This window comes from Paroedura picta, chromosome 10, assembly GCF_049243985.1.
Source record: "Paroedura picta isolate Pp20150507F chromosome 10, Ppicta_v3.0, whole genome shotgun sequence".
NCBI lineage: Eukaryota > Metazoa > Chordata > Lepidosauria > Squamata > Gekkonidae > Paroedura > Paroedura picta.
The window spans coordinates 86490674-86504022 of NC_135378.1; the positions used below are offsets into that span (position 1 = coordinate 86490674).

Genomic DNA, 13349 nt, shown 5'->3' on the forward strand with positions numbered 1-13349 from the left:
CCCAGGCATGCCTTAAATCCAGTGCGCCATTTGTCTGGGGGTTGCTTCTGCAACTACTCAAAGCTTGCTTCCTGCAAGCAATACTGACTTTGCAGGTGAGCAAATCTCCTCCTGTTCTGTAGTTCTGCTCTCTAAGTTTCCATCTGCACCTATGAGGGGGAGGAGGGGAGTTAGAACTATCAACATCTGATGCCTGACTAATTGCTCTGGCTGAGCATTCTCCTTCTCAAACGTCCTGCAGCTTGTTTCTGACTAGGCTGAAAGCTGGTTAATTTCAGAAGGCTGCACACTCCCTGCAGAAAAAATGTCCAGCTCTTCCTTAGAGGAGCTCTCACAGCTGACAGGAGGGGCCATGACAATAGTTTTGAGGGGAGGGAGGCAATAGATACCATCATGGCGGGAAGAGGTAGGCGTGCAGATTCAGTGAAATTGCCAGCAATTTGTGGGAAGGAGCCAGCATGGAAGTCGCCAATGTTATGCGGGGTACTCAAAGAACACACACACACACAAGTTGTCGACAGGCCCACATGCAAATGAGTGTGTGTGGAGAATCCCAGAGAGAACACACCCACAATTGATCCTGGGTGCTCTGCTTATATAGGGAAAGTGTATGCTCATGTTACGGCTGATGGGCTACCCTCTTTAAAATGTACTGATATGATTTTTTTTTAATGTATGACAAAGTCACTGGAAGGCATGTGATGTGCAGGTCCAGAGAGAGGACAATAGGGGAAATTTTGGAGGTTTCCCAAGGGGCAGACAATAACTGTGATTCCTTTTTCAGAAGGAGTCTAATATTATAATAAAAGTGTAATACTGGAGCATTGAATCTCCCAACAAAGCTGAGCCATTTGCCCTTTCGGTACTTGAAGAACCTAAGTGGTTGTATACTCATCTGAAGCCCAAATCAGGAGCTTTGCCACCGATGAAAAATATGTATTGAAAATGAGAGAAAAGCGTTGGAGCTCGTTCTGATGAAGCCCCAACATTGGAATTGTATAAAGAGAATTCTTTTCTACTAGTAGAGCCTGCTGTGTCATTTCTTTATTCGGACAGCTGTCATCGTTCCTTTCTTCTGCATTTCACAATCGTTGATTGGGCTGGTCTTCTTTTGCTGTTAACTGCAACCCAGGCAGGTGTAGGAGTTTAGTAGTGAGAAAGGGAAGGGAGAGAAAGTGAGAGCAAGATGAGAGAGAGAGACAGGAAAGAGTGAAAGCGAAGGGAAAGTATTTCACCCACTTCCTGACCACCAGAGAAGAAGGACAAAAGGAATGGGAAAACCAGAAAGCTAAAGCCAGGAGTGGGTTGGAACAGGAAGAAACCGGTATTTAACTGAGAACATAAAAGTGGTTGATTAGATGAATTGGGATGAGATAGACTTGACTGAGGTCAATGGTCAGGGATAATTAGATAAATTGTATTAGCTAGCCAACCTGGGATTAGTGTGATTGGATATGAACAACCATGTGAGAAGAGGATTAGGACCTTAACTATGTTATGGATCATGCAGTGTAAAATTTACAAGACCACAACAAAGACAGCTAAGCAGCAAGAGGATTTATTTAGGATACATGTTTGCAAGCATGGAGAGAAAGCCAATTGGAGCATTCTCTGAAGTCTGCATCAGTGCAGCTCATTTTTAAGACCTTGATACGTCATCATGAGGTATCCTGACGCTCACTCCCTCACTGTCCCTTTGACCAATCAGGTCAACGACGAAGGTCGTACAGTCTGACCTATCACGGATGGCTATATATCTTATTACAATTTTCTCGTTCTTTGTTTCAAAGAATACATTCCTTTATATGGAGGGATGCTACATTCAGGAGCTATCTGCTTTTGACAAATTCAAGGTTACTTTGAGAGACAAAGAAATAACTATACACATAGTGCCACAATGAACTCAAGATACATTCTGCCTGACCTAAAAATAAACCATAGACAGACTGTGGCTAAAGTGGGTTCCACAAATCTGTATTTGTGTTCTCAATTGTGTTCCACAAATCTATATAATCTATATCAACCTCAATATGTAGAGCGACACAGGGACCAGCAGGGGTATTGTGTACATGTGTGACTGTGTGTTTTGGAGGCAATCAGACAGGGAACTAGAACTAACTACAGGAGTGTGCCAACAGAAATGGCAAGTAGGGAGGCCAGGGAGGGGCCAGAGACCCCAAAACACTGAGGGACGGGGGAGGTAGGATGATGGGAGAGAAAATTATGAATGAAAGGCTGCACGGTGTGAGCATGCTCGCAACCCTTCGAATCTTCAACCCATCCCCAGCGACGAAGGTGAGAGGGCAAGGGGAACCTCCCTTTCTCTGGCATTGGTGTCGTGTCATGACAGGTCCATCAATAACAAAATGTCAAGTCTGAAGAACCTTTTTGCAGATCAGAATGTGGACCTGACATGCATGTCCGAAACCTGAGTGTGGGAGGTTGGAACAGTTAACCCTTGCAGAACTAGCCCTGCTCGGGTTTCTCAATCCTCTACCAATCCTGAACAAAAGGTTGGGGGTGTCACAATGCTGACCCAAGATGCTTTCTCCTTCAGGGCCCTCCCTGACCCAATGGTACCAGGGAGTGAAGGTGTAGACCTGGGGTGGGACATAGTAGTGCAGGGGTAGTCAACCTGTGGTCCTCCAGATGTCCATGGACTACAATTCCCATGAGCCCCTGCCAGCAAACGCTGGCAGGGGCTCATGGGAATTGTAGTCCATTGACATCTGGAGGACCACAGGTTGACTTACCCCTGTAGTAGTGAGTTTGGCCACCTGCATAGCACACTGCCCACCAAGTGCACCGACAGATGCCCTGCCAAATTTTCTGGGGCAGGTAGCCTCCTGGGCATTGCATTGTCCAAGATATAATTCCGGGGGACTTCAGTGCCCAAGCAGAGAAACCCTTCTCTTTGCAAGAGTGTCAGTCCTAGCCCCAACAGACTCCCTCTATTTGTGACTGGCCCCCATATAAAGCAGTCCACACCCTGGTTCTAATCTTTGGGGTGGAGATAAAATCGGGTCTGGAACAGGTGACCGCTGTACCATGGTGGTGCTCAGATCAGCACACTGCCCCTATCCTGTTCAGGTGGAGAGCTAATGTATGCTCGCCACAAGAGACTTAAGGATTCTATAAGATTCCAGAATGCTCTGTGGGATCCGATGCCCCCTGGTGACTCTGTTGATGATCTGGTAAGGACTAGCACCACTGAATCTCTGTAGCCATTCGCAAGATCCTCTCCACTCCCGATCCAAGCTGGCTCCATTGTACACCCAGCAGCTGCATGAATGGAAATGGGAAATGACACAAGTAGAACAAGCTTGTCGGGAAACTGGTGACGAAGCTGCAGGAATATCTCATAAGAGGCTCAGGAATATCTCATAAGAGGCTCAGGAATATCTCATGAGACAACAGTGAAAGCCACAAAGAATGAGTACTTGGTGGTCTCCATTGCCTCTGTTAGCCTTTGGCCATTAAAACAATTTGGTCATTAACATCCTTTTGTGAGTAAGCCAGAAAATTCTGAAGGGACTATCAGCTGTGAAGCATTCGTGAGCTTTTTGCAGGGAAAATCTTGTGCTCCATCAGGACTTTCCATCTGAGACTGACGCAGTTAGGTCCTGCATGGGACCACTCCAGTCTGCTTCTTTTTTTTTTTTTGTCAATGTGGACAGGGCTCTGACAGCTCCTTGGCCCACCATATGCCCCCTGGACCTATGCCCATCTTGGCTGTTGAAAGTTGGAGATGAGAGGGTATAGGCCTGTGCCTGGACATCATCAACTTATCCCTGGCTTCAGGGATAATCTTAGAAAAGTTAAGGGAGGAAATGGTGAGGCAGCTTTAGAGGGGGAGGGGAAATGCTGGACAAGATCAACCCAACTAACTATCACCCAATATCACGTTACCTTACCTCACATCACCTTACCTGGGAAAAATGGTTCAGCGGTTGGTTGCTGAATATTTCAGAGCTTTCTGGAGGAAACACTGGCCACTGACCCTTTCCAATCTGGCTTCAGGCCTGGTCATGGTGTGGAGACGGCTCTGGCTGCCATGATCTCCTGAGGAAACTGGATCTAGGTGGGTCAGCACTGCGGTTGCTGGGACCTTCATACCTATAGGACTGCCACCTCCCCTGTACCCCTCAAAGGAGCATGTGCTCCAGCTCTCCAAGTCTGCTGATTATCCCCAGCCCCAGAGAGGTCAAGATGGCTCTGGCCTAGTGGAACAAGAGCTCCACAGGGCCTGCAAGATGGGGTTGGTCCTAGTTGAGGGCTACAGTTGGGACTCATATGACACCGTGTAACACCGAAGGTACTGGCCTCCCTTGACACACTCAGCGATTACTGATAAGCAAATCAATAACCATCAATTGCTTTAGACCATCTTATAGAGCAGGGGTAGTCAAACTGCGGCCCTCCAGATGTCCATGAACTACAATTCCCAAGAACCCCCTGCCAGCATTCGCTGGCAGGGGGCTCCTGGGAATTGTAGTCCATGGACATCTGGAGGGCCGCAGTTTGACTACCCCTGTTATAGAGTGGGAAGGGGCCTTACAGGCCATCAAGTCCAAACCCTTGCTCATTGCAGGATCAGCCTCAAACATCCAAGATAAGTCTCTGTCCAGCTGATGTTTGAAGATGGCCAGTGAGGGGGAGCTCCCCACCTCCTTAGGCAGCCCATTCCACAGCCGAACTACTCTATGAGCCCCTCCCCTCCCCGATATCTAGCCAATATCATTCTCCATGTAGTTTAAACCCATTACTGCGTGTCCTCTCCTCTGCAGCCATCGGAAACAGCATCCTGCCCTCCTCCAAGTGACAACCTTTCAAATACTTAAAGAGGGCTATCGTGTCCCCTCTCAACCTCCTCTTCTCCAGGCTGAACATCCCCAAGCCCCCTCAGCCTTTCCTCCTAGGGGCGAGGTCCCGAGGACCCAGCCCCTTGAGTTAGCATCATATCCTCTCCCTCCACTCTATGATGGCACCAAGCTTTGAATGTGAGCACAACCTACTGTAAATGACCAAATATTACACTGTGATAATAAACGGCCACAAGTGGCTTCATAGTGATTGTGATCTTATCATTTCTGTTGTAAACAGCCCTGAGCTCAAGCAGGTCGGGCAATATGAACACGTAACAAATAAACAGATATAGGAGACTTATGAAAGCCAATGAGGTGCCAGTGAGGGTGGCAAAGGGTGAGTTTTATGCCACCTCCATTGTGCCCACTGGCTCACTCCTGGCTCAAGTCTTTAGAGCAATTCAGACCCTCACTACCCTTGAGGAAGGACACCCAAATGGGAGACAATTTGGACATCAGCTGTGATGGTTTTGGCGAGCTACCCTGCGGATAAAACTGTGACTCTGTGCCATGCCCTTCCCCCAGCTTTTAATACAGTAAAGGAACTGGAGGTCCCTTGGCTGACTTCGGTGTGTTCTGTTGATGGTTTCAGGTGTTTGATGCCGACCTAGGTGGACAGGCTTCTAGCTTCAAGGAAGCCTCCCACTTGTCCACTAGACCAGTGGTCCCCAACCTCCGGTCTGGGGACCAGTGCCGGTCCACGACTCCTCCTCGTCCTCCTTCCCGGCTGCTGCCTCGGGGGCTGCCCTGCCACTCTGCCACCGGCTCACCTTTGGTGCTCTCTGGCAGCCGCCATGGCTGGGGCTCCCCCTCGGCGTGGCACTGCGCATCTGCTGCTGGCAGCGGCCTCCCCCCCAGCGGGCGGCGGGAAGTCAGGGGCACCGGTGGGAAAGCAAGCGGAGCAGGGGCTCAGGCGGCAGCGGCTACGTCCCTCGGCAAAAGACTAACCCCCCATACGGGCCTCAGTAAAATTGTCAAGCGTTGACCGGTCCCCAGTGATAAAAAGGTTGGGGACCACTGCACTAGACCCCTGGACTTTGTGGCTCTGTAAAACGAGCAACAAAAGGGTAGGAAGACCCTTCTGGGATAGGATCAATCTCTCGCTGTCTGCAGGGGCTTTCCTGGGTGGTCTGAGGGAGGCAGTGGTTTGCCCTCTTTTGAAGAGACTAATGTTGAACCTGCAGGACCCTGAAGGCTTCTGCCCCATCTCTCACGTGGCATTTCTGGGGAAGGAAGTTGAGCAGCCGGCTGCAGAGCAACCTGAAGCATTTTCCCCCAAAGGGGAGCAGTGTGAATCATTTGTAGGCCCCGGATTGGTGGCTTTTTCTCCTCCTCCTCCTCCTCTTCCAGCAGCCCCAGCAGGCAGGCCCTAGAACAGGGCACCAACCAGACTGCAGCAAGCAGGCAAACGGTGACAGCAGGAGTCTTTTGCCCAGGAGGGAGCTGGTGCTTCCCACCTCCCTCCTTCCCTGGCTGCTTTTTATTGAAAACAAGGGGGCCACCTATGCCGGGCCTGCTGGGAAATGGAGTCCGCACTCCTCCCCCACAGGCTGGTGGGCAAACAAGTGGGGTGCTTGGGATGGGGGCGGTAGCCGCTGCAAGCCCCTCCAGGCTCATGAGAAGTGGCCAGCCAGGCAGCCACACCACTTCACACTCCCTCCCTCCCTCTTCCTCCCCGGATCAGGGACCCAAACCCGGTCAGTTCCCCCTGACCACCGACTCCCCCAGCACATGGGGAATATTTGCATGGCCATTAATTCCCCCCAATGAACTGGGCCGGGGGTCATCTCCAGCAGGGCCCAACCCTCCTCCTTGCTCTCCACGCATCCAGCAGACCCCACAAAGAGACGCTCACGACAGGCACGTTGGTAGACTTTCTGTATTGCGGCATTACAGCAGATCAGAGTTATGACTCAGTCTCCCCCCTTCTTCCACGGCTAAGTCTGTCTTCAAAGCACACAAAGTCAGATCTCTCTTATGATTCCCAACCTCGAGGCAGATGCTCTCGGGTGCTGAAGTGGAGGTGAGCTGAGCTATGCTCGCCCTCTCTCCACAAGGCAGCAAGTTGGCTGGAACAGCAGTTGGCTTTGCCATTAAAACAGGATTTTGTTTTCCCCCCTTCGTTGGAATGAAAAATGACGTTCGCATCAAAAGATGAGTTTGATATCAGGCTCAAACTTACATATCCAGTTTTTCTTTGTTTCACATTCAAAATCCTCCCAGCATCTTCTTGATTCGGTACATGGTATTATTGCAGCACATTTCTTTAAATTCTTAGTAATATCAACAGCTGGTTCTGGACTCCCCTGCTTCCAAAAGCTGAAAGGCAAAGACATCGCTGATGAAGATAGATAAATCTCACTCAGTTACATGCAAGTCAGCCTCTAACTAAACATTTGCAATGTTTTATTTATTTTTACTTATTTGATTTATGTTATGTTATTGACAGTCTGCCTTTCTCTTTCTCTTTCATTTGGACTCAAGATGGACTACAGGGAGTGAATCAAGACTATCAACAGGAGGGGATACAACCTGCATAGGACTGTAGAATCAACTAGAAGTACAATACAACCTGCATAGGACTGTAGAATCAACTAGAAGTACAATACAACCTGCATAGGACTGTAGAATCAACTAGAAGTCTAAAGAGAGAACTGAAGCAAAGCACAAGTATTAATCTGACATATTAAGCAATGTAAATAATTACTTAGTAGGACCTACTTATACACTAGTACAGATAGGGCTGCCAGCTTCAGGCTGGGAAATTCCAGGCGATTTGTGGTGGAGTCTGAGAAGGGGGAGAGGCTTCAGATGGATATAATGCCAAAGAGCAGCCATTTTTTCTCTGAGGGACAGATCTCTGTTTGGAGTTGTTGTAATCCTGGCAGATGTCCAGATCCCACCTGGAGAGATGGTCAAAACTCCCTTCATCTGATGGAAGGAGATTTGGCTCTCAAAAGCATATGCCCTGAAAGTCTTGTTGTTCTCTCCGGATTATCCAGGGTTTAACAGAGATACCTGGTTCCTCTCTTGCCAAGTCACTCAGTTGCCTCTTATGCACAGACTGAAACTTTTGTGGTCTTCAAAGTGTCTCCTGGAGACGAAAGGAATTGCTTGGGAGGGGGGAACTCTGTGGCATTATGCCCCAGAGAGGCTGTGGGATGCCAATGTCCAGTTGGGACCTGGGGATTTGCAGGTCATTTCCAGACAACAGAGACCAGTCCCCCTGGAGAAAACGGCTACTTGGGAAGGGGGAAGGGACTCTCTGGCTTTGGATCCCATGGAGGTGCAGGGATGCCAGGCTCTAAGTGGGAAAGAAAGAGAAATGCTGTTTGGCAGCAATTGCTAATAACAATAAACATCCAATAATTCACAAATTTGTCACAGTTTCTTCCTTTCGTGAAAATATTTAACGGATAGCAAAATTTGCTTGAAGAACCGAAAACCATTCAGTCTGTATATTCTTCAGTTCAGTTCAATATCAAATGGCACGGAAGATCATGGGCCCCTCCAGGAGAATCTATATTAAGCCACACCATTGCTAGGTTGAACCATCACTGTCCGTTGATGCCCCCATGGCGCACCCTGGGGAGATTAGCTGTTGTGAGCCAGGGTTTGTACAATACTTTAATGGGGTTATATGATTCTTTTACGTGGGGTTTTATCTTGTAATCTGCCATGAGATGGTTTGCCGATAGCGGTGGGTAACAAATCCAACAACAACAACAACAACAACAATAATAATAATAATAAATCAAAACCAGTTGTAACCATCAACATGAAAACATTGGTTGGCAAAGAACTTACACAGAGTTTCTCAGTTACTGCCTCTGTCGGCTTTTCTACCCCTGAGAACAGGGTTGGGTCTTTCGGTGTCTGAAGTGGCCATTCGCACCTGAAGCAGCCAGTGCCGCCGTGTGTGTGTGTGGGGGGGAAGGGAGGTGCAGGTAGTGGTGCGCCAGCAGGTGCACACACACAGGAGCAGAGTGCTGCCACCCACCGGCACATCAGCGGCCGCTCATCCCCCCCCCCCCCCCGGGGGCGAGGACTGCTTTGGGTGCGAACGGCCGCTTTGGACACCGAAGCGCCCAACCCTACTTGAAAAGCTCCTAAAATATTCTTCAGGCTTTGAGAAACCCCAGAAGTGGGATCTCCAGGTCCGAGCAGGAGGCTAGTACCCCTGCCACTGTTCAGGGATGCCAGCCTCCAGCTGGAAAGCCCCCCCCCCCAGAATGAAAGCTCTTCTTCAGACTGCAGAGATCAGTTCTCCTGGAGGAAAGAACTAATTGAGTGGGAAGGTCTCTGTGGGATCTGGGGATCCCCTAAAATGGCAGCAAATGCTAGCAGGGGCTCCTGGGAATTGTAGTCCATGAACATCTGGAGGACCACAGGTTGACTACCCCTGCCCTAAAGAGCTGTTTGGGACGGCGATGGGGGGGGAGCTGTGTAGCACTCTCCTCTACACACACACACACACACACACAAGGGGGGGGGGGGAGAGAGAGAGAGAGAGAACACAGAAGACTCCACCAGCACAAATACAGCACAACTACAGCACTGCCGCCCGGCTGCTTTAGCATGCACAAGAGCACGGCTGCCAAAAACTGTATGGTCCCCTGCAAAATATGTTCATGGTGAAGTTTCCAGCATCCCCTAGCTCTTCTGCCAGCTGTCCAGTGCAGTTCCCTCTTGGACACACCGCCCTGAGTCGCCTCACTGGGAGGGAGGACCAGAAGTTAAACAAACCCTGAAACGCCACACTTTGTGGATCCCGCCATCATCCAGATTTTAGTTTCCTTGTACAGAAAATGTGAAAAGTGCTCAGCTCAGAAATGGAAAATGCAACAAAGAGACGCTTTGGAGAAGGTTTGTATAATGCAGGGGAGCACTCACTAGATGCGGTCTTCTGAATGCAGCAAGGCGCCACTCTCCCAGTGCCAGTCGTAGCGCTGCCGGTAAAGTCCCAGCCAGTGAGAAACAGCAAGTCTTCTGACCGTCTCCTCTAAAAAGCCCTGGGAAAACCCAAAAGGGAAAGTCTTAGAAGGGAGGACCAGAATCTTGTCTCAGACCAGTTCCAGACATGGGTGAACTGGAGGAAAATGGGGTCAGATAACCGGAAATAAGTAAGTCTGAGCACAGGGGAGGAAACATACTTGAAACTTTCTAGAGTATATAACCCCCTAGACTAGCGATCCCCAACCTGTGGGCCACGGACCACATGTGGTCCTTCGACTAATTGGAGGTGGGCCCCGAAGGACACCTTCTCCCCCCCCCCTCCGGCCCTTTACAACACACTCCGGATGTCATTGTCTCCCATCACTCCCAGATGGGACTCTCTCGTTGCAGAGACACAAGCTCAGGGTTCCCATTGATTTTTCATTGTCATGAGTTAAAATTTCCATGATAATAAAATGTTCCTGATGTTCATTGTTGTGGCAAAATCTTATTTTGAAGGGATGTTTAAACATTACCATAGCGATCAGAGAGCGTTAGGGCAGTGGCTGAGAGTAGAGGAGTCAACTACCCCCCCCCACCGGGCCTCAGTAAAAGGCGTTGAGTGGTCCCCGGTGATAAAAAGGTTGGGGACCACTGCCCTAGACATCTCTCAACACAAAACTGATTTTTTTTTTTTTTACTATTCCATATAACCAATTCAGAAGGTCGCTCTGTTGGTCTGCAGTTCAATGACCAGATTCTAGTAACAGCTTAGAAACAATGATGATCTTTCAAGAGTAAAAGCTGGTGGGGAGGGCTTCGATATCCTAATCAATATCCAAGACATATGCAGTGACATAAAAACAACTAACCCCCCCCCCATACCAACTCTGGGGGGTGGACATGGGAGAACAGATCTCAAATCGGCAGTAGAATGATCCAGGAGGGGGGGGGTCCAGATTTTCTTGGTGCAGTGGCCTCAACCACAGACCTGGCGGAAGAGCTCTGTCTTGCAGGTCCTGCGGAACCCCGAAAGTTCCCGCAGGGCCTGCAGTTCTCCCAGGAGCTCCTTCCACCAGGTAGGGGCCAGGACCAAAAAGGCCCTGTGGGGAAGCCTTTGCTCTTCGTCTGTCCCCGATTTGTGCACCTGCACAGGAGCTGGGGCAGTGAAGCTCCCAGTGCATAAACAGTCATTGTGAACTATTGTTCCAACGCTGCCACTCTCAGCGATGTCAGACTCTTATTCAAAGTGCATTCTTGTCTGTTAAGCAAAAGAGCCGCTGGACTTTTTTACCACCAAGCAAGCCCTAAGACTATGATCTATTGTCCTGTACAAGTCCACTGAAACTTATTTGGCCACGGATGAAGACCCTTTGGGGAGGGCCAAAATGCATCTGGGGTTTTTTTTTTTTTTCATGTTCCCTGTGTTAACGTTGATTCTGCTCTTGCTATACTGCCCAGCATACACAACTGAGATTTTATCAGTGTTTTTAACTTTTCTTGGGTGCACATTGTTATAATAAATATTTGGATTTTACCTAAGGAAACGATTATAGCTCTAGGTTCCTAACCTGTCTTGTCAGGTCGGGTTGTTTACTTTATGTTTTATCATCATCATCATCATCATCATCATCATCACCCAAAGAATGTCCCAGGTTTTGCTCACCTCCTCCCTGTCTCTGATGATGACACCCAAGAGTGCTTTTCTTTGTAAACAGTCCCACTTGGCATCCGCGTATGTCCCTGCTTGTTTGGAGAAAAACCAGAGATAACCGAGGAAGGCCAACCAGCCAGCCTTCAACTTCTGTTGCGTGTCTTCTTTCAATGCAGCATGGGAGAGAGAACAGGAAAAGGGTAAGAAATAGAAGCTATCATGAAAGTGTGTCCATAGCTCAGGCTAGCTCAATCTACTTCTTGGAAGCTAAGCAGGTTCAGCCCTGTCTAGTTTATGGATGGGAGACCACCAAAGATCACCAGGGGCAGGACATGGAGACAGGCGAGAGCACACCACCTCTGGAGGTTTCCTGCCTTGGAAACTTTATGGGGCCGCTATTATTGATGCCACTTTCTGCAACCAGCACGCAGGATGGGTCCCAGCTGGGAAAAGGCAGCTCATTTTGGTTTGTGGCATGCCTGGTTTGTGGGCCACGATCTATGTTAAGTTGCCAAATGAATGGGTTCAGTTTGTGAGGTTCACTGTGTGGGAAAACACCCCTCACCCTGGGGGCCTCCTCCCTCTAGTAAGGACATAGGGATTTTTCTGTTAACCATAACTTTGATTGAACCACACAGGTTCCCCCCCCCCCACCGGCCTGTTTCAGGAAAGGGGCCTGGAAACAAAACTCTTCTGTAATCAAACACTTACCGACTTTGGCCTCTACGTCTTCGTTTAGATTGTTCCATGACATCAGCTCTTCTGCTATCCGTCTTACTTCAGACAGTACCGTTGAAGCTAAAAGAGTTACAAGAATGCCAATCAAGAGCTTAATCGCAGAGCACAAAGGAAGGAGAGAGTTGGAGGAGGGTGGCCGTGTTGACTGGCAAAAGAAGACCTAGATTCGAGGCCAGTAGCACCTTCAGGTCCCGAAGGCTTCAGGATGTAAGCTTTTGGGAGTCAATGCCGACCAAGAGAAGCTGAGTCTCGAAAGCGGGTGGGGGTGTTAGCTGCCACCAAGTCACTTCGGACTCTTGTCACCCCTATGACTTATTGTCCTCCAAAATGTCCTGTCTTTTACAGTCTTGCCTCAGGTCTTGCAAACTGGCTTCTCTGGTTGAGTCAGTCTAAATCATGTTGGGTCCCTGTTCCTAGCCTCATTGTCTTTTCCAGTGACTCTTGTCTTCTCATTATGCAACCAAATTAGATAGCTTCTGGGAGAGTTCAGGCTTGATTTGATCTAGAACCCATGTTTGTCTTTTTGGCAGTCCATAGTGTCCCTAAACCTGCCCTCCAACACCTCATTAGAAATGAATCCACATTCAGTTTTTTTCATTGTTCAACTTTCACACCCATCCATACTAATCTGGTATGAATTGTAGCAGGAATTATCTGGGCTGATTCTGCACTTTTTTCCCATTGTGGATCTTGCTGAATTCAGATAGATTTGAACTCAGATCTTCCTATATCTCCCCCTCCCTCATTGAAAAAGAAAGTGTTCTGCACTTTATTGGGGAAGCTCAGAGTGGGCAGGGGAGCCATGTGCAGCAGGAGTCTCTTTCATTTCTTGAAGGGGGGGATTGGTGACAGCAGAAGAGGGGGAAATAAATCCAAGAGGCAAATCTCTGCTGAGAGAAGTTAGGGCTTCTGGAGCGCTGTTACTTTAAGACAAGCCTTGCAACTGGAAACCAGGAAGTCTTTGAACAGATGCCCTGGCCAGTCAGGGAAGACTGCTTTGCTAGGAGGCAGGAAGAAGGAAATTAATCCGCAAAAAGCAGGAATCTGCACATTTACTGATGATGATTTTTCAAACATAGATGTTTATATCCACTTCTGGATATTGCAGGGGAAAGGTAGGGTCACTCCAGATCTGCCATGCATGTTGCAGAGGGAAA

General features: G+C 48.8%; 1 protein-coding gene across 3 annotated transcripts in view; it reads right to left on the reverse strand.

Annotated features, from left to right (window-relative positions):
- Positions 1–13349, reverse strand: part of LOC143819536 (C-type lectin domain family 4 member E-like) — a 56169-nt gene that overhangs the window by 30865 nt on the left and 11955 nt on the right. Inside the window, exons 7-10 of one of the 3 annotated variants that reach the window (XM_077301280.1) lie at positions 12166–12252; positions 11467–11615; positions 9759–9877; positions 6731–7184 (exon numbers count right to left, since the gene is read on the reverse strand). The exons of 1 other annotated variant lie outside the window; for it this stretch is intronic. In XM_077301280.1, coding sequence (XP_077157395.1) covers positions 7013–7184; positions 9759–9877; positions 11467–11615; positions 12166–12252 — 527 coding nt within the window. In that variant the 3' untranslated portion in view covers positions 6731–7012. Of the gene's footprint in view, positions 1–6730; positions 7185–9758; positions 9878–11466; positions 11619–12165; positions 12253–13349 lie in introns of those variants that run through there. One more of the 3 variants, XM_077301279.1, reaches the window with a different exon arrangement.